The sequence below is a fragment of the Carcharhinus amblyrhynchos genome, chromosome 2 (assembly GCF_965287045.1).
Source record: "Carcharhinus amblyrhynchos chromosome 2, sCarAmb.v2.hapA, whole genome shotgun sequence".
NCBI classification, from domain to species: Eukaryota; Metazoa; Chordata; class Chondrichthyes; order Carcharhiniformes; family Carcharhinidae; genus Carcharhinus; species Carcharhinus amblyrhynchos.
Window position 1 is genome coordinate 39965412 of NC_137325.1, and position 25241 is coordinate 39990652.

At 43.5% G+C, this 25241-nt stretch overlaps 1 protein-coding gene across 2 annotated transcripts in view; it reads right to left on the reverse strand.

Moving 5' to 3' along the window:
- Positions 1-1779: 1779 nt before the first annotated feature.
- Positions 1780-25241, reverse strand: part of LOC145353879 (tRNA selenocysteine 1-associated protein 1-like) — an 81493-nt gene continuing 58031 nt past the window's right edge. For both annotated transcript variants that reach the window (XM_080204813.1, XM_080204802.1), the window contains one exon: positions 1780-2141. In XM_080204813.1, the coding sequence (XP_080060939.1) occupies positions 2005-2141 (137 nt within the window). In that variant the 3' untranslated portion in view covers positions 1780-2004. The remainder of the gene's footprint in view (positions 2142-25241) is intronic.

The following is a 25241-nucleotide window of genomic DNA, read 5'->3' on the forward strand; positions in this document are numbered from 1 at the left end:
CATCTTCCTACTTCATTCTTCAAGTGTCAGAGGACATAGAAAGCATTCTTTCTGGTTGTATCACAGCTTGGTGTGGCTCCTGATCTGCCCAAGACAGTAAAGAACTATAAAAGGTCGTGAATGTAGCCCTATCCATCACACAAACTAGCCTCCCATCCATTGATTCTGTCTACACTTCCTGCTGCCTTGGCAAAGCAGCCAGCATAATTAAGGACCCCACACACCTTGCACATTCTCTCTTCTACTTCCTTCCTTTGGGGAAAAAGGTACAAAAGTCTGAGGTCATGTACAATCGACTCAAAAACAGCTTCTTCCCTGCTGCTGTCAGACTTTTGAATGGACTTACCTTGCATTAAGTTGATTTTTCTCTGCACCCTAGCTATGACTGTAACTCTTTCCTTCTCTATGAATGGTATGCTTTGTCTGCATAGCATGCTGTATGTCAATACATGTGACAATAATAAATCAAATCAAGACCACACGCACAAAAATAGAAATTAGCAATTAGGATGTTTACATATAAAATTAACACTGGACAAAGACTTTTTAAAATAGCCAAAGTTATTTGGTGGTACTGTGTTAACACCGCTGCCTCACAGCACCACGGAGCCAGGTTCAATTCTGGCCTCGGGCCACTGGAGTTTGCACATTCTCCGTGTCTGCGTGGGTTTACTCCAGGTGCTCCAGTTTCCTCCCATAGTCCAGATGTGCTGATTAAGTGGATTGGCTATGCTAAATTGCCCCTTAATGTTAGGGGGGTTAGCAGGGTAAATATGTGAGGTTATGGGGATAGGGCCTGGGTGGGATTTGAACAACGCAGACATGATGGGCTGAATAGCTGCCTCCTGCACTGGAGGGATTCTATTTTATGTCTGTGTGATGCTGGAGTAAAAGGACAGTTGATGTGGCAGTTATCATGTAAACTCACACATAGTTATCTCTGAAGAAAAACCAACAATCCCCTGTGGACAATATAGTCCAAATTCAAAGAAAACCATGGCAATCTGTGTTTCATAAGCCAGGTCTGGTCAATCAGGGCCTAGTCATCTGCTAGAATAGATGCAACTACCCTTTTAAGTCTTAATAATTGAAATATTTCATCATCTTGAGGACTCAGGCAAGAGATACAAACATTTTGTCAAAGAAAATGTGGAAAGATGGGAGTCATGCAACATGACAGTTGCAGAACCAGTTAGTTTGCCTTGATGTACTGAAAACTCAGTTTGCCTCATACAAGTAACAGAATAAAGGCTGTGCCTAAAATGAAAACCTGCCCTATCTGCATTGTTTCTATTGGAATTTCAGTACTATTACCTACAAGACTGATTTACGTGTGCCAATTTCATGTGTGGTCAATTCCACTGGGAAAATGAATTATACAGTATTGGCCTGCTAATCTCCATGAAGGGATACCACACTGGATTCTGATTCGGCATTCATATGAAACAATAATTCTTTGCGCTGTGGTCTTTGCCCTGGTAATTATTTTTCGTCTATTCCTCTTTTTTACTGTGCTAGTACACAGGAGACTTCATGCCAACCCTCACACCCAATTTGCACACACAAACTCTGAGTTTGTTCTAGAGTTTGCTGTGGAGTTATTAACAGAAAATTAGATCATACCAAAGCAGAGGGGTTGGGGAATATGCCACCACATATACAGGAGGTGGTGAGAGGAGAAATCACTTGTTTAATTTAACCATGCTCCGGTCCACAAACTACTGACACTTGGCTCTTCAACCAAGTTACTTTTATGAATAAAAAAGTAATAGATACATATACATGGAAGGTAACTTTATTTAGCAGAAGAGACTATGAAAGGACCAATACAAGATCCAAACCAAAGTGTATTGAAAATGAATTGCAGTAAGAAATCAGATCTTAGTTTAAGACTGAAATATCAAATTATAGGTCCCTGAAGTTCTGTTTGCCTGCTGGAAATCAAAATAGCCCTACAGGATACTTTCAAGAATTAGCATTTACAAAAGTATATTTCACATTGTTTTATACTGCAGTGGGAATTTCTGATGTAATTGTATCCAGGGGTTGCCAGTGACAATTCATTAAGGAGTCATACAGTTCTTCACTCTGTTTCATGAATTCTTTGTTAACTTCATCAATATCCAACTTTGGATCTGGATCTTAAAAGGAATGATAAGATTGTCAGTTCGTTCATTTGAAATAAAAATGGTTTTGTACAGCCTAATGAATTTAAGCACAAATTCCACAAGAAACAAACATGAAATTAGGATCCCAAAATTGTATTGACTTCCATCTGGCAGTCGGACAGACTGCTGTAAACAAATGTGGTCAGAACATGCCAGATCATTTAAACTACTACCAAAATAACTCAACAAACCTGTCACACAACAGTTTAAACCATTCTTGCTTCAGAAAAGAAAAAGCCAAAGTAAAAACATGGACTACAGTCTTTTGCAATTCAGAATTGTGGGACATGGGCATCGCTAGCTGGCAAGCATTTATTGCCCATCCCTAGTTGCTCCTGAGAAGGGTGGTGAGCTGCCATCTTGAAACGCTGCAGTTCTTGCTGTGGGTTGACCACAATGCCATTAGAAAAGGAATTAGGACTTCTGACCCAGCAACTGCAAAGAATAGCAATATATTTCCAGGTCAGGATGCTGAGTGGCTTGAAGAACTTTCAGGAGGTGGCGTTCCCATATATCTGCTGCCCTTGTCCTTCTAGATGAAAAATTCTTTTGAAAGATTTTTTGGTGAATTGCTGCAGTGCATCTTGTAGATAGTACACACTGCTGCTTCTGAGCAACAGCGATGGAGGGAGTGGATGTGGTGCCAATCAAGTGGGCTGCTTTGTCCTGAATGAACAAAGAATAAAAACAGCCCAGGAAACAGGCCCTTTGGCCCAACGAATGGTGTCAAGCTTCTTAAGTGTTGTCTTCTGGGACAAGTGGGACCTGTTCAAGGACAGGTTACACCTAAACTGGAGGAGCACCATTATCCTGGCCAGTAGATTTGCTGGAGTCACTCGAGAGGGTTTAAATTAGTATGGCATTGGGGTGGGAACAAAGTAGTAAGTCAACAGGAGAAATAACTACAGACTAAGGCCAGTAAGATTAGGAGAAAGAGCAGGCAGGGGTTGAACACAGCAAAACCGGCAGTCTGAAGTGCATTTGTTTCAATGTGAGAAGCATAACTGGTAAACAGATGAACTTGGAGCTTGGATTAATACCTGGAACTATGTTGTTGTTGCTATTACAGAGACTTTGGTTGAAAGATGGACAGGATTGGCAGCTAAACATTCCAGGATTTAGATAATTCAGACAGGATAGAGGTGGGTGTAAAAGGGGTGGAGGAGTTGCATTACTTGTTAAAGAGAATATTTTGGGTCATGTCACACTATCTGTAAGCCCCACGACTTGCCTAGGCTTGCAAAACCTCACTAACTGTCCCTGTCTGGAAACAATATACATCTCTTTAACCTGTGCTTAACACTCTCTCCACTCACACTGTCTGTACCTTTGAGACTTGACTACCTGTAAAGACTCACATTCCAACTATTATTTTGTAAATTGAGTTTGTGTCTTTATATGCCCTGTTTGTGAACAAAACTCCCACTCACCTGATGAGAGAGCAGCAAGCGCTCTGAAAGCTAATGACTTTTGCTACCAAATAAACCTGTTGGACTTTAACCTGGTGTTGTGAGCTTCTTACTAAGGAGAATATCACAGCTGGACTGTATGGAGGGTTCAGGCAGTGCAGCAATATGGATACAGCTCAGGAATAGAAAATGTTCAGTCACAACATTGGGGGTTTATTACAGGCCTCCCAACTGCCAGTAGGAAACAGAGGAGCAGATAACGCAGACAGATTTTGGAAAGATGCAAAAACAGGGATGTTGTGGTAGATGATCTAAACTTTCCCTATATTGACTGGGACTTACTTACTGCTAAGGGCTTGGATAGGGCAGAATTTGTAAGGAGCATTCAGGAGGGTTTCTTGAAACAGTATGTAAATTGCTCAACTAGACCTGATATTGGGGAACGAGCCAGGCCAGGTGATCAAAGTTTCAATAGGCGAGCATTTCGGGAACAATGATCATAATTCCAAAAGTTTAAAGGTGCTTGTGGATGAGAACAAGAGTGGTCCTCGGGCAAATGTGTTAAATTGGGGAAGACTAACTGTAACAACACCAGGCAGGATCTGGAGAGTATAGATTGGGGGAAGGCTGTTTGAGAGTAAATCAACATCCAACATGTGTGAATCTTTCAAATGCCAGTTGATTGGAATTCAGGACCAGCATGTATCTGTGAGGATGAAGGATAAGTTTGGCAATTATCAGGAACCCTGGATAACGAATATTACGAATCTCATTCAAAGAAAAGGAAGCATTCATACTATCTAAAATGCTCAGGACAGATGAAGTCCATGAAGAATGTAAAAAACATAGGAAGGAACTTAAGGAAAAAGTTAGGAGGGCGAAAAGGGGTCATGAAAAGTCCTTGGCAAACAGGATTAAAAGAAAATCCTAAGACATTTTACATGCAAGTAAACTGCAAGAGGGTAGCCAAGGAAAGGGTTGGCCCATTCAAGGATAGTGGAGGGAATCTGTGCATGGAACCAGAGGAAATGGGTGTGATACTAAATGAATACTTTGCCTCAGTATTCACCAAAGAGAGGGACTTGTTGGATGAGAAGCCTACTGTAGGGTGTGTACATATTCTGTGTCATATCGATATCAAAAAAATGGTGGTATTGGGCGTCTTAAAAAAGCATTAAAATAGATAGTCCCCAGGGCCTGATGGGATCTACCCCTGAGTACAGAGTACTGAAGTACAAGGGCGGAAATTGCTGGGGCTTTGACAAATCTTTGTATCGTCACTGGCTATAGATGAAGATCCAGAGGATTGGAGGATAGCCAGCCAATGTTGTTCCATTGTTTAAGAAGGGCATCAGGGATAATCCAGGAAATTATCAGCTGTAGAGCCTTATATCAGTGGTAGGGAAATTACTGGAAAAGATTCTTTGAGACAGGATTTACTCACATTTAGAAACAAATTGATTTATTAGTGATAACATGGTTTTGTGAAGGGGAGGTTGTGCCTCATTAACTTGTTCGAGTTTTTCGAAGAAGTGACGAAGATGATAGATGAGGGAAAAACAGTGGATATTGTATACATGGACTTCAGTAAAGCCTTTGACAAGGTATCTCATGGTAGACCAGTATGAAAGGTGAAGTCACACAGGATCAGAGGAGGACTGGCAAGGTGGGTACAGAACTGGCTCGGCCATAGAGGATTTAGGTAGCAGTAGAGGGGTGCTTTTCGGAATGGAAGACTGAGACTAGTGGTGTTCCACAGGGATCAGTTCTGGGACCTTTGTTGTTCGTAGTATTTATAAATGATTTGGAGGAAAATGTAGCTGGTCTGATTAGTAAGTTGGCAGACAACACAAAAATTAGTGGAGTTGCGGATAGGGGTAGATCCCATCAGGCCCTGGGGACTATCTATTTTAATGCTTTTTTAAGACACCCAATACCACCATTTTTTTGATATCGATATGACACAGAATATCTACGCACCCTACCGCAGGCTTCTCATCCATCAAGTCCCTCTCTTTGGTGAATACTGAGGCAAAGTATTCATTTAGTATCACACCCATTTCCTCTGGTTCCATGCACAGATTCCCTCCACTATCCTTGAATGGGCCAACCCTTTCCTTGGCTACCCTCGTGCAGTTTACTTACGTGTAAAATGTCTTAGGATTTTCTTTTAATTCTGTTTGCCAAGGATTGTCAGAGGACACAGCAAGATATAGACTGGTTGAAGGCTTGGCAGATGGGGTTTAATCTGGACAAGTGTGAGATAATGGATTTTGGAAGGTCCAATGCATGTCTGAATTATATAGTAAATGGTAGAACACTTAGGAGTATTGACAGTCAGAGATTTGTGCATACGTATCTACCGATCACTGAAGGTGGTAATGCAGGTGGATAAGGTAGTCAAGAAAGCATATGGCGTGCTTGCCTTCATCAGTCAGGGCATTCAGTATGAAAATTGGTAGGTCATGCTTTAATAACAGAGTTGTCGTGATGGGAGACTTCAATTTCCCAAACATCGACTGGAATATCCCTAGGGTAAGGGGTTTGGATGGGGAGGAGTTTGTTAGGTGTGTTCAGGAGGGTTTCCTGACGCAGTATGTGGACAAGCCTACGAGGGGAGAGGCTGTACTTGACCTGGTACTGGCGAATGAACCAGGGCAGGTGATGGATCTTTCGGTAGGAGAGCATCTTGGATATGGTGACCATAATTCTATCTCCTTCACAATTGCGTTGGAACGAGATAGGATCAGGCAGGCTAGGAAGGTGTTTGTCTGGGGTAAGGGGAGATACGAAGAAGTCAGGAAGTTACTTGGACAAATAAACTGGAAGGAGGCGTTCTTAGGGAAAAGTACCGAAGGAAGGTGGCAGATATTCAAGGAATGTGTGTCTAGAGCTCTGAATGACAACGTTCCGATGAGACGAGGGGGGTTTGGTGGGTCGAGGGAACCGTGGTGCACAAAGGATGTGTTGAACCTAGTCAGGAAGAAAAGGAAGGTGTACAAGAGGTTCAGGGAATTAGGAGATGTTAAAGATCTTGAGGAGTATAAGGACTATAGGAGGGAACTTAAAAGGGAAATTAGGAGAGCCAGAAGGGGTCATGAGAAGACCTTGGCGAGTAAGATTAAGGAGAATCCCAAGGCCTTCTATAAATATGTGAAAGGTAAAAGGATAAGAAGAGAAGGGATAGGACCGATAAAAGGTGAGGGGGGAAAGGTTTGTGTGGAACCAGAAGAAATGGCGGAGGTGCTTAACGAGTACTTCGCCTCAGTATTCACGGTGGAAGCCGATCTGGGAGATTTTGTTATGGATTTGCAGCAGATGGAAAGGATTGAGTACGTGAATATTAAGGAGGAGGATGTGTTGGAACTTTTGAATTCTATCAAGGTAGATAAGTCGCCGGGACCAGATGGGATGTACCCCAGGATACTGTGGGAGGCGAGGGAAGAGATTGCAGAGCCCCTGGCGATGATCTTTGCGTCGTCAATGGAGACGGGAGAGGTTCCAGAGGATTGGAGGATTGCGGATGTAGTTCCTATTTTTAAGAAAGGGAACAGAGATAGCCCGGGAAATTACCGACCGGTGAGTCTGACCTCAGTGGTTGGTAAGCTGATGGAGAGGCTTCTGAGGGACAAGATTTACGAACATTTGGAGAGGTTTGACATGATCAGGAATAGTCAGCATGGATTTGTCAAGGGCAGGTCGTGCCTTACAAGCCTAGTTGAGTTCTTCGATAATGTGACTGAACACATTGACGAAGGAAGTGCCGTGGACGTAGTGTACATGGACTTCAGCAAGGCGTTTGATAAGGTCCCCCATGCAAGACTTCTTGAGAAGGTGAGAGGGCATGGGATCCAAGGGCCTTTGGCCTTGTGGATCCAGAACTGGCTTGCCTGCAGAAGGCAGAGAGTGGTTGTGGATGGGGCTTTTTCTGAATGGAGGTCAGTCACCAGCGGAGTGCCTCAAGGATCTGTTCTGGGACCCTTGTTGTTTGTCATTTTCATAAATGACCTGGATGAGGAAGTGGAGGGATGGGTAAGTAAGTTCGCTGATGACACGAAGGTCGGTGGTGTTGTGGATGATCTGGAAGGATGGCAAAAGTTGCAGCAGGACATAGATAGGATGCAGGACTGGGCGGAGAAGTGGCAGATGGACTTCAACGCGGATAAATGTGTTGTCGTCCATTTTGGCAGAACCAACGGGATGAACGAGTACACTATTAAGGGCAGAAGTCTGAGTAGTGTTGAGGAGCAGAAGGATCTTGGGGTCCGGGTCCACAGGACTCTTAAATCGGCCTCGCAGGTGGAGGAGGTGGTCAAGAAGGCGTATGGTGTACTGGCCTTCATTAATCAAGGGATTGAGTTTAGGAGTCGGGAGGTAATGCTGGAACTTTATAAGACCCTTGTCAGGCCTCATTTGGAGTATTGTGCGCAGTTCTGGTCGCCTCACTATAGGAAAGATGTAGAAGCTATTGAAAGGGTGCAGAGGAGATTTACAAGGATGTTGCCTGGACTGGGAGGCATGCCTTATGAAGTTAGGTTGAGGGAGCTGGGACTCTTTTCCCTGGAGAGACGAAGGTTGAGAGGCGACCTGATAGAAGTTTACAAAATGTTGAGAGGAATAGATAGGGTGGACTCTCAGAGGCTATTTCCCCGGTTTGAAATGGTCGCTACGAGAGGACACAGATTTAAGGTGCGGGGAGGGAGGTTCAGAAGTGATGTTAGGGGTAAGTTTTTCACTCAGAGGGTGGTGAGTGAATGGAATCAGCTGCCGTCAGTGGTGGTGGAGGCGAACTCGCTGGGGTCTTTTAAAAGACTTCTGGATGAGTATATGGGGTTTAATGAGATTGAGGGTTATAGATAGGTCTGTAGGTTGGTAGGTGATGTGGTCGGCGCAACTTGTGGGCCGAAGGGCCTGTTTGTGCTGTAGTGTTCTATGTTCTATGTTCTATGCTGCAGCTATACAGAATCTTAGTTGACTTCATTTGGCATATTGTGTACAATTCTGGTCGCCACGCTACCAGAAGGACATGGATGCTTTGGAAAGGATATAGAAGAGGTTTACCAGGACGTTGTCTGGTCTGGAGGGTATTAGCTATGAGGAGAGGTTGGATAAACTTGAACACGCTGCCTGGAGACGTGGTGGGAGCAGGTACGCTGGCAGCATTTAAAGGACAACTAGACAAACGTGAATAGGATGGGAATAAAAGTGCATACGGTTTTAATTTAAGCAGGCATCATGATCGGCGCAGGCTTGGAGGATCAAAGGGCCTGTTCCTGTGCTGTACTTTTCTTTGGTCTTTGTTGTTGGAGCTGCACCCATACAGGCAAGTGAGAAGAATACCATCAAACTCCTGACTTGTGCCTTTGTAGACAATGGAGAGGCTTTGGCAAGTCAGGTGGTGAATTACTTGCCACAGTATTCCTAGCATTGACCTGCTCTTGTAGCCACTGTGTTTATGTGCTGAGTCCAGTTGAGTTTCAGGTCAATGTTAACTCCAAGGATGTTGACAATGGGGGATTCAGTGATGGTAACACCACTGAATGTCAAAGGGCAGTGGTTACAGTGCCTCTTATTTGCAATGATCATTGCCTGGCTTTGTGGGGCGCGGATGTTACTTGGCACTTGTCAACCAAGCCTGGATATCGTCCAGATCTTGTTGCATTTGAACAAGGATTGATTCGGTATCTGAGTTGTCGTGAATAATACAAAACATCAGCAAACATCCCCACTTCTGACCTTATGATGGAGGGAAGGTCATTGATGAAGCAACTGAAGATGATTGGGCCTAGGACACTACCCTGAGAGACAGCTGCAGAGATAGAACATAGAACACTACAGCACAAACAGGCCCTTCGGCCCACGAGTTGCGCCGATCACATCAACACCTACCAATCTATAGACCTATCTATAACCCCCAATCCCATAAAACCCCATATACTCATCCAGAAGTCTTTTAAAAGACCCCAGCGAGTTCGCCTCCACCACCACTGACGGCAGCCAATTCCATTCACTTACCACCCTCTGAGTGAAAAACTTACCCCCAACATCACTTCTGTACTTTCCTCCTCGCACCTTAAATCTGTGTCCTCTCGTAGCAACCATTTCAACCCGGGGAAATAGCCTCTGAGAATCCACCCTATCCATTCCTCTCAACATTTTATAAACTTCTATCAGGTCGCCTCTCAACCTTCGTCTCTCCAGGGAAAAGAGACCCAGCTCCCTCAACCTAACTTCATAAGGCATGCCTCCCAGTCCAGGCAACATCCTTGTAAATCTCCTCTGTACCCTTTCAATAGCTTCTACGTCTTTCCTATAGTGAGGCGACCAGAACTGCGCACAGTACTCCAAATGAGGCCTGACAAAGGGTATTATAAAGTTGCAGCATTACCTCCCGACTCCTAAACTCAATCCCTCAATTAATGAAGGCCAGTACACCGTACGCCTTCTTGACCACCTCCTCCACCTGCGAGGCCGATTTAAGAGTCCTGTGGACCCGGACCCCAAGATCCTTCTGCTCTTCAACACTACTAAGACTCCTGCCCTTGATAGTGTACTCGTTCATCCCGTTGGTTCTGCCAAAATGGACGACTACACATTTATCCGCGTTGAAGTCCATCTGCCACTTCTCCGCCCAGTCCTGCATCCTATTTATGTCCTGCTGCAACTTTTGACATCCTTCCAGACCATCCACAACACCACCGACCTTCGTGTCATCAGCGAACTTACTTACCCATCCCTCCACCTGCAGCTGAGATGATTGACCCTCCACAACCATCTCCAACTTAATCATCTCTTCTATTCTGGCAATAGAACTGAAGAATTGTGCTCCAGAACATGCTGTGCTCTTATTCAAACTATTCCAATACAGCTACAACTGATATGTACCTGTAATGTGGAAAATTGCTCAGGCGAGTCCTGTACATAAAAACAGACAAATGGGCAGAAAAGTGGCAGATGGAATTTAACCCTGAGAAGTGTGAAGAGATACACTTTGGAAGGAGTAATTTGATAAGTATACTAAGTCTGACACTGGGAAGTTTTGAAAAGCAAAGGGATCTTGGTGTGTTTGTTCCTAGATCTCTTAAGGTGGAAAGGTAGGTTATAAGGGTGGTGAAAAAGGCATGTAGCACACTTCCTTTTATCAACTGGGGTATAGATTACAAAAACAGAGAAGTCATGATGGAGTTGTATGGAACTTCAAGGCCACAGCTGGATTACTATGTGCACATCTGGTCATCACATTATAGGAAGGATGTGATCTCACTAGAAGGGGTGAAGAGGAGTTTCACCAGGATGTTGGCTGGGATGGAAAATTTAAATTATGAAGAGACGTTGGATAGGCTTGGGTTGTTTTCCCTGGAGCAGAGGGGTGACCTAATTGAGGTGTTCAAGATTGAGGGGCATAGACAGGTGTGGATAGGGAGCAGTTGAAGGGTCAGTTACGAGGGGACACAAGTTAAAAGTGACAGGTGGGAGGTTATAGGGGAAGATTTGAGAAAAAACTATTTTAACCATAGGGTGGTGACAGTCTGGAATGTATTGCCTCAGAGGATGGTAGAAGTGGGATGCTGCATATCCTTTAAGAAGTACCTGGATGAGTACTTGGCATGCCATAACATTCAAGTCTATGGGCTAAGTGCTGGCAAGTGGGATTAGTTGGGCAGGTCAGGGCCTTTCATGCATCAGTGCAGACTTGATGGACCGAAGGGCCTCTTCTGCAGTGTAGTATTGAGATTCTGTGAAATCCAATCCAGCTATTCACCACTCCATCTGTTGACTCCAGTAACGTGATGGAAGGTATTATCAACACTGATGTCAAGCTGTACTTAGTGATTACCTGCTCACTGATGGTCGGTTTGGGATTCACCTGGATCACTCAGCTCCCCACCTCCTTACAGCCTTGGTTCAAACATGGATAAAAAAAGAACTGAATGCCAAAGGTGAGGGTGACTACCCTTGACATCAAGCTATTTGCCTGATTGTGGCATCAAACAGCCTTAGCAAAGCTGGAGTCAATGGGCATCAGGGAAAATCCTCAGCGGTTGGAGTCACACCTGGAACAAAGGAAGATGGTTGTAGTGTTTGGAGGTCAATTATTTCAATTCCAGGACATCACTGCTGGAATTTCTCAGGGTAGTATCCTTGGCACAACCATCTTCAGCTGCTGCATCAGTGACCTTACATCCATGATAACATCAGAAGTGGTGACGTTCGCTGATGATTGCACAAGGTTCAGCACCATTTGCAACTTTCAGATTGATTCCTTTAGTCCCAAGAGCTTTTTCTAATTCCTTCAGGACGGCATGGTGACATAAAGGTTAGCACTGCTGCCTCACAGCACTACAGATCCTGGTTCAATTCCAGCTTCGGGTGACCGTGAAGAGTTTGCATGATCTCCCATTGTCTGCATGGGTTTTCTCCAGGTGCCCCAGTTTCCTCCCAAAGTCTAAAGATATGCAGGTTAAATTGATAGGGACAATGCTAAATTGTCCCTAGGTGTCCCAAGATGTATAAGTTCTAATGGGTAAAAATCTCTGGTTATGGGGCTAGGGCCTGGGTAAGATGCTCTATCAGATAGTCAGTGCAGACGTGAAAGGCTGAATTGCATCTTTCTGTACTGCAGAGATTGTGTGTGTAAAATCCTTTTTGAAAACATACCAATGTTTTAGCCCCAGCTGCTTTCTGTGGTAGAGAATGTCACAAGTTCACAACTCGCCAGATGAAATTTCTCCTCATCTCAGTCCTAAATGGTCTACTCCAACGGTGACCCCAGGTTCTTAGTCACATGTCATCAGGAACATCCTTCCAGCATTTATTCTGTCTAGTCCTGTCAGAATTTTATAGGTTTCTGACATGCCCCCCACCCCCCGCCTCGTTCTTCAAACTCAAGTGAATAATAATCCAAACCAATCTCTCCTCATACGTCAGTCCTGCCATCCCAGGTATCAGTCTGGTAAAGCTTCTCTGCATCCCTTCCATGGCAAGAATATCCTTCCTCAGATAAGGAGACCAAAACTGCACACACCTGGAATATTGTGATTTCACCAAAGCCCTGTATAATTGCAACAGGATGTTCCTGCTCCCGTACTTGAATTCTCTCACTATGGAGGCCAATATACCATTCACCTTCTTCACTGCCTACTGCACCTGCATGTTTACTTTCAGTGATTGGTGTACAAGGATATCCAGGTCTCTCTGCATATTCCCCTCTCCCAATCTATAGCTATTCAGATAATCTGCCTTGTTGATTTTGCTATTAAAGTGGATAACCTTACATTTATACTGCATCTCCCATGAATTTGTCCAATTGTCCAAATCATATTTGGACTCAGACACTGCAGACTCAGAGCACCAGGGACCCAGATTCAATTCTAGCCGCAGGTAACAGTTTGTGTGGAGTTTGCTTGTTCTCCCCATGTCAGTGTGGGTTTCCTCCAGAGCTCCGGTTTCCTCCCACACTCTGGATGTGTGGGTTTGATTGGTCATGTTCAACTGGGGACTAGCAGAGTACATACGTGTGGATGGGACCTGGGTGGGATTGTTGTTTGTGGAGCCTTGATGAGCTGAATGACCTCTTTCAGCACTTTTGAGTTTCTATGATTCACTGCATATTTCTCACCCTTCCTCACCAGAGATTGACATTTGCAAATTTGGAATTACTACATTTAGTCCCCTTGTCTAAATCATTAACATACATTGTGAACAGCTGGAGGTCAAAGCAATGATCCCTGCAGTACCCCACAAGTCACTACCTACCATTTGGAAAAAGACCCATTTAGTCCTTCTGTTTCCTGTCTGCCATCCAATTTTCTATCCACATTGACATACGACCCTTAACCCTATGGACTTTAATTTTACATGCTGATCTCTTATATGGGACCTTGTTGAAAGCCTTCCGAAAGTCCAAACCCACATCCACTGGCTCTCCCTCATAACGCTATAGTGGCATCCTTGAAGAATTCCAGTCGATTTGTTAAGCCGGACTTCCCCTTTTGTAAAACCAGACAAACTGTGTCCGATCCTACCACTGTTTTCCAATACTTTGCTATTAAATCTTTCATAATGTACACTTAACATTTCCCCGATATTAACATCAAGCTTACAATAATTCCCCACTTTATTTTCCTTTTTAAATACTGGGGTTACATTTCTAACCAGTCTGTAGGAACTGTTCCAAGAATCTTGGAAGATGACAACCAATGCATCCACTATTTCTAAGGCCACTTCTTTTAAATACTCTGGGGTGTAGATCATCAGGTCCTGGGGAATTACTGGCCTTAAATCCCATCAATTGCCCCAACACCATTTCGCCACTAATACTCATTTCTTTCAGTTCATCCTTCTGAACAAACTCTGTGTTCCTCAACATTTCTGATACTTTATTTCTGTCCTTCTTTGTGGACATGATGTGGGTATGCCGGCGTTGGACTGGCGTAAACACAGTAAAAAGTCTGACAACACCAGGTTTTAGTCCAACCTATTTATTTGTGGAGACAGAAATAATGTATGCATTTTATTGGTCAGCCATTTATTCCTGCTTCTCACTAAACGTTTCAATAGATTTGAAAAGATTGGTGAAGAGTCAGTTTTTATGTTTTCGGCAGACTTACTCTCGTACTCTGTTTCCCTTCTTTATCAATACCTTTGTACTCCTTGGCCAAATTCTGAACTTTTGCTTTTTTTCTGGCCAATTTGCATGCCTCCTCCTTGGATCTTATAGTATTTCAACTTTAATTTTACTTTAAGCCTTTCCAGTTTTATGTACCAGAGAGGAGTGTATAATTGTTGCAGTTCACCTACGTGCTGTTTGAATGTTTACCATTTTCTATCCACTGTCATCACTGCAATTAACGTTCCCCAAACCATCACAGCCAGCATTCTACTACTATTGTTTCCTTTATTTAGATTCAGGACCCACATCACCCTCCATCTTGAAGAGGAAATCTACCAATCATCTTCAAAGGATCTTACACAACGAGATTGCCAATTATTCATTGAATTGAATCCCAACAGTGCAAGAGGGGGCCATCCGGCCCATTGAGTCCGTTCTAACTCTCTGACATAGCATCATACTCAGGCCCTCTCCCCTGTCCTATCCCTATAGCACCACACATTTACCATGGCTAATCCATATAACTTACAGATATTGGGCCACTAAGGGGCAAATTAGCATGGCCAATCTTTGGACTGAGGAAACCACTGCACCTGAAGAAAACACATGCAGTCACTCAAGGCCTGAATTGAAGCCTGGTCCCTGGAGCTGTGAGGCAACAGTGCTAACCACATGCCACCATGCTGGTCATTACACAATATTCAGTCTTGAGATATCTGTTCTCCAGTTGGCTCCTCAATATATTGGTCCAGGAATGCCTCATCTATGATACTGTTACTATTTTGATTTGACCAATCTATATACAGATTGAAGTCACCCATAATTACAGATGTTCCTTTATTGCCTGCGTCACTAACTTTCCATTTAATGTCTTCGCCATCAGTACAATTTGGGAGCTATATATAAAACTCCCACTAACTTTTTGGTCCTTTGGTGTTTTTCAGCTCTACCCATACAGACTCCACACTCAGAACTGATGCCTTTTGTCGCTGTTGTGTTAATTTTCTCCTTAACCAGCAGGGCAACTCCTCCGCTTTTACCTTTTTGTTTATCCTTCCCAAATACTGAATACTCGAGTGTTCATTTCCCATCCCCAGTCACCTTGCAGTTATATCTCCGTAATCCCAACTATCTCATACCCATTTACATCTATTTGCACAATTAATTCATCCACTTTACTGTGAATGTTTGGTGTATTAAGGCACAGAGATATAGAAAATAGGTGCAAGATTAGGCCATTCAGCCCTTCGAGCCTGCATCACCATTCAATACGATCATGCATTTTCAGTATCCCGCTCCCACTTTCTCCATATTCCTTTAGCCACAAGGGCAATGTCCAGCGCTCACATGAACATATCTAATAAATTGACTCCAACAGCTTTCTGTGGTGGGGAATTACACAGGTTCACAACTCTGAGTGAAGAAATTCTTTGTCATCTCAATCCTGAGTGGCTTACCCCTACTCTTAGATTGTGACCCTTAGTTCTGGACTTCCCCAACATTGGAAACATTCTTCCCACTTCTAGCCTGTCCAGTCCTGTCAGGATTTTATGTTTCTATGAGGTTTAAGGTAAGAGAAGAGAGATAAAGGGTCCAGAGGGGCAATTTTTTTTTTTTTTACACACAGAGGGTGGTCAGTGTCTGGAACAAGCTGTTAGAGGTAGTAATAGAGTCAGGTACAATTGGTTTTTGAAAAGTATTGAAGGTGGAAAAAAGCCATAAAGATGGGTACCTGGCATAAAAATAGCTGTCCGGCACATTAGGGGTTCAAAGGCATTAAACCTGCACTGACTTCCAGCACAGACACTGACTTTCAAACACAGACAATTGCTTAAAATTTAAACCACAGGACAGACAGTTAATTGAATTAAAACAGGGAACAGACGCTTCAGGAAGCCAGGCACCTTAAAAGAGATAAGATATTCCTGGGATAATGGGGTCTGGCAGGGAGATTAAGAACAGGAATGCATAAACGCAAAGGAACCACGTACTACAAGAATAGAATAAAATTAAGTCATTGATAAAGAGGAAATGTACCCATTCATGGAACAATGTGATATTGAAATGATAATGGCTGTATCTGTCTATAATAATGAGCTAAGAAATGTTGTACCCATTTGACTATAACAATGTGATAATCATGTCCGGTCCACCTATTGTGTAAAGGATATAAAGAGGGACCGCTTCTATTGTTTCATCGAGAGAAGGCAGCTGTCCAGTACTGCGGAGTGCCTTTTCTCCACGAAGCTTCGTTAAATAAAACTGCATTGTTGTTCCTCCAGTCTGACTCCAAAATAGTAATTTTCCCACAACAATATTTAGACAGTTTACAAAGGTGAGATGGGTATAGAGAGATATGGGCCAAACACAGGAAACTGGGACTAGCTTAGGGGTTAAACAATGAGGCAGCATGAACAAGTTGGGCCGAAGGGTCTGTTTCCATGCTGTAAACCTTTGTGACTTCTCATTCTTCTAAATTCCAGTTAGTAGAAACCCAATGAATCCAGTTTATCTTCATATGTCAAGGCTTGTCTACTTAAAATTCCATTACTTTACACTATGGCCCTGTTTGATTCTGGTCCATGATTTCTCAGGCTATCCCCTTTTTATCCCCTTGCTGTCTTTTGTTTTTAATCCTCATTTCCCCCTCCTCTGGTTCTTTGCATATGTTTCCTCCATAGGTTCTCATTCCCCCATTTTTTGGTTTAAAGCCTCCCTAACATCTCAAGCAAATACTCCCCTGAGGACAACAATGCCAGTCCCGCCCAGGTGCAATCTGTCCAGTGCCAATCCCAGGAATCTGAAACCCTCTCCCTCTCACCATCCCCTCAGCTGATATATCCTTCTATTTCTGCTCATGGCACTGAGGTCATTTTGCTTCCTATTTCCTACATTTTGTTTTTAAGGACCTCATCATCTTTGTACCAATATTTATCACGATCACTGGCAGCTCGTCCTCCCCTTTCTGAATTTCCTGTAACTGCTCAGAGACATCACTGACCCGAGCACCAGGGACACAACATACGACATGTTTAGCCACAGAAATACCTCTCTACACCCCTTGCAACCGAATCTCCTTGCTTTAGCACATTTTGTACTTTCCCCTGCAGCAGAGCAATGGTACAACAAATCTAGTTCTGCACTGCTGCTTTTCCCTGAGAGGCTACGTGGCATTTCTGTTTTACAGAGGAATAGTTTCCCGCACTACCTGCCTAGTCATCTTACTCTCACCCATTCCCTTCCTGCAATCCAGCATGACCACCTTTCTATATCACAGAATCCCTACAGTACAGAAGGAGGCCATTCGGCCCATCGACCCTGCACTGATATCAATTCCACCCAGGTCCTATGTAACCCCATGCATGAACTGCACTAATTCCCCTGACACTAAAGGGCAATTTACCATAGCTAATCTACCTGCACATTTTGGGAGTGTGTGTGGAGTTTGCACATTTTCCTTTTGTCTATGGAAATAAAACAAACAAGAAGGGAGGCCATGGAACCTACACAGATTAAAGGGAGGAGATGCTTGCTGTCTTGAGGCAAATCAGAGTAGATAAATCCCCAGGACCGGACAGGATATTCCCTCGGCCCTTGAAGGGGACTAGTGTTGAAATTGCAGGGGCCCTGGCAGGTATAGTTAAAATGTCAGTATCCCCGGGTAAGGTGCCGGATGATTGGAGGATAGCTCATGTTGTTCCATTGTTTAACAAAGGCGCAGAGTAATCCAGGAAATTATAGGCCAGTAAGTTTGACATCAGTAGTAGGTAAATTATTGGAAGGAGTACTAAGAGATAGGATCTATAAATATTTGGATGGACAGGGACTTGGAGATTTGGGCTTACGCAGGCTTGGAGGGCCAAACGGCCTGTTCCTGTGCTGTATTGCCTTTTCTTCTTTTGTTCTTTGTTATTAGGGAGAGTCAACACAGTTTTGTGCATGGTATGTCATGTTTAACCAATCTAGAGTTTTTTGAGGAGGTTACCAGGAAAGTGGATGAAGGGAAGGCAAGGAATGTTGTCTACATGGACTTCAGTAAGGCCTCTGACAAGGTCCCGCATGGGAAGTTAGTTATAACGGTTCAGTCGCTAGATATACATGGAGAGGTAGTAAATTGGATTAGACATTGGCTCAATGGAAGAAGCCAGAGAGTGGCAGTGGGGGATTGCTTCTGAGTGGAGGCCTGTGACTAGTGGTGTGCCACAGGGATCAGTGCTGTGTCCATTGTTGTTTGTCATCTACATCAATGATCTGGATGATAATGTAGTAAATTGGATCAGCAAATTTGCTGATGATACAAAGATTGGAGGTGTAGTGGACAGTGAGGAAGGTTTTCAAAGCTTGCAGAGGGATTTGGACAAGCTAGAAAAATGGGCTGAAAATGGCAGATGGAGTTTAATGCAGACAAGTGTGAGGTATTGCACTTTGGAAGGACAAACCACGGTAGAACATACAAGGTAAATGGTAGGACACCGAACAGTGCAGTAGAATAGAGGGATCTGGGAATACAGATACACAATTCCCTAAAAGTGGTGTCACAGGTGGTTAGGGTCGAAAAGAGTGCTTTTGGTACATTGGCCTTTATAAATCAAAGTATTGAGTATCAGAGTTGGAATGTTATGGTGAGATTGTATAAGACATTGGTGAGGCCAAATTTAGAGTATTGTGTGCAGTTTTGGTCACCTAATTACAGGAAGGATATTAATAAAGTTGAAAGAGTACAGAGAAAGTTTACAATGATGTGGCCAGGACTTGAGAACCTGAGTTACGAGAAAAGTTGAATAGGTTAGGACTTTATTCCCTAGAAGAATGAGGGGAGATTTGATAGAGGTGTATAAAATTATGATGGGTACAGATACAGCGAATGCAAGCAGGCTTTTTCCACTGAGGCTAGGGGAGAAAATAAAAAGTAGAGGACATGGGTTAAGGGTGAAGGGGAAAAAGTTTAAAGGGAATATTGGGGGGCGGGGGGGGAGCTTCTTCACACAGAGTGGTGGGAGTGTGGAATGAGCTGCCAGATGAATTGGTGAAAGCGGGCTCACTTTTAACATTTAAGAAAAACTTGGACAGGTACACGGACGAGAGGGGTGTGGAGGGATATGATCCAGGTGCAGGTCAGTGGGACTAGGCAGAAAAATGTATTGGCACAGCCTAGAAGGACCAAAAGGCCTGTTTCTGTGCTGTAATGTTCTATGATTCTTTGGTTCTGTGTGGGTTTCCTCCCAGTCATCTGAAGTTGGAATTAAACTTGGAACCTGGTACGATGAGCCAGCTGTGCTAACCAGTGTGCCAGCATTTAACCATGCACCTCTCTATGCATGCTAACTACGCTCCACCGTGTTCCCAGCTGCTGCTCCAGCTCCGAAACCTGGGCTTCCAGGAGCTGCAGCTTAAAACACTTCTTGCTCCTATGCTGGCCTGGATGCTGGAAATGTTCCCAGCATCCCACATAGAACAGGAGTACATCCTGGCTTTGAGCTCACCTGCCATGACTTATCCTTTTAAATATAACCTCTTGGAAGATACTTCAAGATCAATTACTCGAGGGCTGTTACAGCAGAACATAGCCCTTAAATTATGAACCACAAAATAAAGATCTTTCAAAGCACAAGTGATATTAAGTGGTAAATTACCTGATTATAGTCACCCAATCAGCTGCAAGTACCCTGCATCACTTTTGAATCCTGATGGCACCTCCAAAACTCCAAGCTAGCACTCAAATTTCTCACTATACTCTTGCAGTGTTTTCAATCTATCACACTCCTCTCGGTGCTGCTGACAGTCTGTTCCGGTATCCTCCTCTGACACACTCCTCTCGGTTTTCCCCTCAAGTCACTCATCATCCTGAATTGGAACTATAAATCGCTGTTCCTTCACGGTCATCAGGTCAAAATCCTGCAACTCCTCCTCTAACAGCACTGCAGCAGTTCACCACCAACACTTTCAAGGGCAATTAGGGATGGGCAATAAATAGTGACTTAGCCAGAGATGCCCATGTCTTATTAATTGATACAAAAAGTAATTTTAACAAGTTTATCTAGTTGTTCACACCTGTGGTACAGTTGTCAAAATAAGCATCCAAAATCAGCTCTATAGTCAAGATGGTTATCTCCTCAAAGAGACCACTAAGCTCATGTTTGATAAGGATCATTAATAACAGTCACAGGCCTACTGAAAAATATGACTCAATCAAGCAAAACCTATATTAAAGAGGGACATGATCCTGAAGAGCAGCATTATGCCTTTGGTCCATCTGAGCCTGCTCTGCCACAAGATCCAGACTGAGGTGGTTGAAGTCTCAATTCCACCAGTAAGCCTTCTCCTCCCCAAAAGCCTCAACTCACTTGTTGTTTCAAAATCTGTCTTATTCAGTCTACACTGTCAATCAAAAAGAGCATCCTACCTCACCCCACTCCCCTGCCTCTAACAAATGAGGCTTTTTATGGGTTAAATTACAATTTTTACTTGATCCCTGTACTTTCTATACTCCTCTGAACTATCTGCAGTTTTGAGTATTCTTTCCTTGTATTTTTGGAGGGAGAGTCTAGATTTGGCAATATCATTCTTATTTTTGAAGGCCCCTGTCTACTTTCTACTTCAAGGATCTCACTTTTTCCTCGGATGGAGAAAGCTAGCACGAGGGGGCATAGCTTTAAATTAAGGGGTGGTAGTTATAGGACGGATGTCAGGGGTAGGTTCTTTACCCAGAGGGTGGTGAGGGATTGGAATGCCCTGCCTGCTGCAGTTGTGGATGCGCCTAGTTTGGGGGCGTTTAAGAGATCCGTGGATAGGTTTATGGATGGAAAGGGTTTGGTTTAGGTTAGAGGGTCATTGTTTAACTGGTCGGTGCAACATCGTGGGCCGAAGGGCCTGTTCTGCGCTGTAATGTTCTATATAAACACTGGTTTACCACAATTTATTCTTTAGCAGTCTTGTCCAATCCACCTCAGCCAAATCACTTTTTTATTTTGTAAAATTTGTCTTCCCATTTACTCTTGCTCATCTCTGTGCTTTTCCATAATAAATGTAATCGAATTGTGGTCACTATCCCCGATATGGTCACCTATTGTCAATTCACCCATTTGCCCATTTTCATTTCCCAAGACTTGAGGCAGCACAGTGGTTAGCATTGCACCAGAGGCCCATGTTCAATTCCCAGCTTGGGTGATTGTGCAAACTCCACACAGACATTCTCCCTGTATTTGTGTGGGTTTCCTCCAGGTGCTCCAGTTTCCTCCCACAGTCCAAAGATGTGCGGGTTAGGTTGATTGGCTATGCTAAATTGCCCCTTAGTGGCAGGGGGTTAGCAGGGTCAATAAGTGGGGTTATGGGGATAGGGTCTGGGAGGTATTGTGACCAGTACAGACATGATGGGCCAAATGGCCTCTTTCTGCACTGTAGGGATTCTATAATTCTCCTCTCACTGGGCTTGTCACATATTGTTAAAAATAAATTTGTGAAAACAATACATACTTTTTTTTTTTACCCTATATGCCCTTATACTTTTGGGAGTGAAAGTCTCTTCCTATCATTACCCTATAACCCCCTCATTATCTGGGAGTCTGTCAGTCATGTGACTGTGATGTGGCAATGCTGGCATTGGACTGGGGTAAGCACAGTAAAAGGTCTCACAACACCAGGTTCAAGTCCAACAGGTTTATTTGGCAGCACTAGCTTTCAGAGTCTGGGAATCTGCCCAGACTTCGAAAGCTAGTGCTGCCAAATAAACCTGTTTTGCATTGAAATATATAGGATTTTTTTAAAGAGATTTGACAGGGTTAAGCACTGAGAGGATATTACCCCTCAGGAGAATTTATGACCAGACAGCATAATCTCAGAATAAAGGGGTGACAATTTAAGACTGATGTGAGGAGAAATTTCTTCTCTCAGAAGGTCGAGTGTCTTTGGAACTCCGAGCCACAGAGCTGTGCAGAAACCTTGTGTTTATATTTAAGGCCGAGAGATAGATTTTTGATCAGTAAGGAAATCAAGGGTTGTAGGAAAGGGCAAGAAAGTGGACAAAAGGAATGTTGGATCATGATCCTATTGAATGGTGAAGCATAGTGGCATTTGGGTGGCACGGTAGCACAGTGGTTAGCACTACTGCTTCTCAGCTCCAGGGTCCTGGTTCGATTCCTGGCTCGGGTCACCGTCTGTGTGGAGTTTACACATTCTCCTTGTGTCTGCGTGGGTTTCCTCCGGGTGTTCCGGTTTCCTCCCACAGTCCAAAGATGTGCAGGTTAGGTTGATCGGCCGTGCTAAGAAATTGCCCCTTAGCGTCCAGGGATGCGTAGGTTAGAGGGATTAATGTAGGGATATGGGGGAAGAGTCTGGGTGGGATTGTGTACGGTGCAGACTCGATAGGCCGAAGGGCCTCTTCTGCACTGTAGGGTTCTATGATTCATGCTCAAGATGCTGAGTGGCCTACTTTTGTTCCTATTTGTTATGGTCTTATGATACCAGTTGACTACAACCCCCAACCATATCCCTTGATCCCTTTAGCCTCAAGAACTATGCCAAAATCACACAATGTTTTGGCCTCAACTTTTCCTGGGGTGAATTGCACAAATTCACCACTCTGCGTGAAGAAATATTTCCTCACCTCAGTCCTAAAAGCCTTGCAACACCAGGTTTATTCTGCTAGGCTATCTCGATCTGGTTGCAGTCAATTGATACCATAAGACCATGGGGTCCTTGATTATGTGAAATGTGAACAGTTGGGGTCCTAGCACAGATCCCTGTGGTATCAGTAGCACTGCTGCCTCACCGTGCCAGAAATCCAGATTCGATTCCCGGCTTGGGTCACTATCTGCATGTCACATTTTCCCATGTCTGCATGGATTTCCTCTGGGTGCTCAGATTTGCTTCCACAGTCCAAATATGTGCAAGGGGCCATGCTAAATTGCCCCTTTAGTGTCAGGGGGACTAGCTAGGGTAAATGCATGGGGTTATGGGGAAAGCCCTGCAAGGGATTGTGTACAGTGCAGACTCGATGGGCCGAATGGCTTCCTTCTACACTGTAGGATTCTATAATCCCACTAATCGCTGCCTGGCAAATGGAAAAAGACCGAGTTATGCCACCTTTTTGCTTCCTGTCTGCAAACCTGCTTTCTATCCAGAACTAGTCCCAATGCTCCAGGAAACTGAAGCTGTCCCCCTTGCACCATTTTTTCAGATGGTTTGTAAATTTAAAATTTATATCTTGTAAAATTAGACTGAGCACACAAATGTACAAGTTTCAAGTATCATTTCAAGCATTAGACAGTAGCGGTCGAAGGCTCTTTTTCTGGCTGGAGGTCTGTGACCAGTGGTGTTCTGCAGGGCTCTGTACTGGGACCTCTGCTATTTGTGATATATATCAATGATTTGGAAGAAGGTGTAACTAGTGTGATCAGTAAGTTTGCAGATGACACAAAGATGGCTGGACTTGCTGATAGCGATGAACATTGTCGGACAATACAGCAGGATATAGATAGGCTGGAAAATTGGGCGGAGAAATGTCAGATGGAATTTAATCCAGATAAATGCGAAGTGATGCATTTTGGAAGAACTAATGTAGGGGAGAGTTGTACAATAAATGGCAGAACCATCAAGAGTATAGACACACAAAGGGAACTGGGTATGCAAGGGTATGCATGCCTAGTGCATCATGACTCATGTTATCTTCACTTTTACACTTCTTGCTATGGAAAAAAGTGTTTGATTCCACTCTTCCTCACATATTTAAATTCTTTCAACACAAATCATTATCTGACATCAGCACCTCTGAGCTATAAATTGTAAACCAAAACCTCAATAGATTTAACTCATGTGGTAGACAGCATAAATTCAACATTTGTTTTTAGTTGATAGCTATCACAAATAAGATCCTCTTTCCTTCCATTTCAAATAAATTGACATATGCCCATTCCCATGGTTTTAAATATGTTTGAATGACTAGAACTTTAATTGGATCATTTCCCATTCTGAGACATGCTTGGCTAGCTTGATCAATTACGTCCACACTGCACAAAGGCACTAGTCTAGCAAAATGTGCTCTTTCTCTTGCTCACTATCTGACTGCAGCTCTTTCAGTTCAATAACATCTGTTTCTACATTTATCAATTGTGAAGTTGAGGATGTCCAGATTCAGAACTAGCTTTAGAACTAACGTGATCACAATCTTGTGTCTGACGGCAACTTTGTGCTTTGTGTGTAACTTGAAGAAATAACATTTTTCTCCTCCTGCATGTCATCTACATAATGGTTTGTGGCTACCATGGCAAAAGTAACTTCTTACTTCTGATTGCAAAACTGTGAACATGGCTGCCACAACCAGGATCCCATTGAAATCCAATGGGCCTCCTCTGCAAGCATGGGAAAATAATTTGCTTATCTCTTTCTGACAGTTCCATGGCTCTGGCCTCATTTACAGGCCAGAAGCAGCGAGGGAGTTTCACATAAATCAAGAATGTAATCTGCAACGGTATCACTCTCAACTGTTTCAGTGCAGTTTCATACTTCATAAATATATGAAGTTCAAAATGCATTTGATTTCAACATGTCCCCTTAGTGTGGGGTCTCACAGGTAATTTGACTCTACCTCAAATCCACCAAGTCCCATATGGTGAAAAAAAACATTTACTTTATCTTCATCGCCCATTTGCTTTCTGTCAAATATGTAACCTTCGTTCATAATTACACAGTTCTATCTGTTAGGATTGAAGTTTGCACATTCTCTCAGTGTATGGGTTTCCTCCCACAATCCAAAGATGTGCAGATTAGGTTAACTGACCATGCTAAATCGCCCCTTAGTGTCAGGGGGATTAGTGGGCAAAATACTTGGGGTTATGGGGATAGGACCAGAGTGGGATTATTATTGGCACAGACACAATGGGCTGAATGGCCTCTTCCTGCATTGTGGGATTCTATAATTCCACCCCCCCCCGAAAAAAAAAGGTTTTCAGTGTCATAAAATGTTGTCAATCACATACTGTGCTCAATGCAGTGTGCAGAGGTACAACTGAGACAGCAATCTTTCAGATTGATTGTATTTGGGTGCATATTGGTACG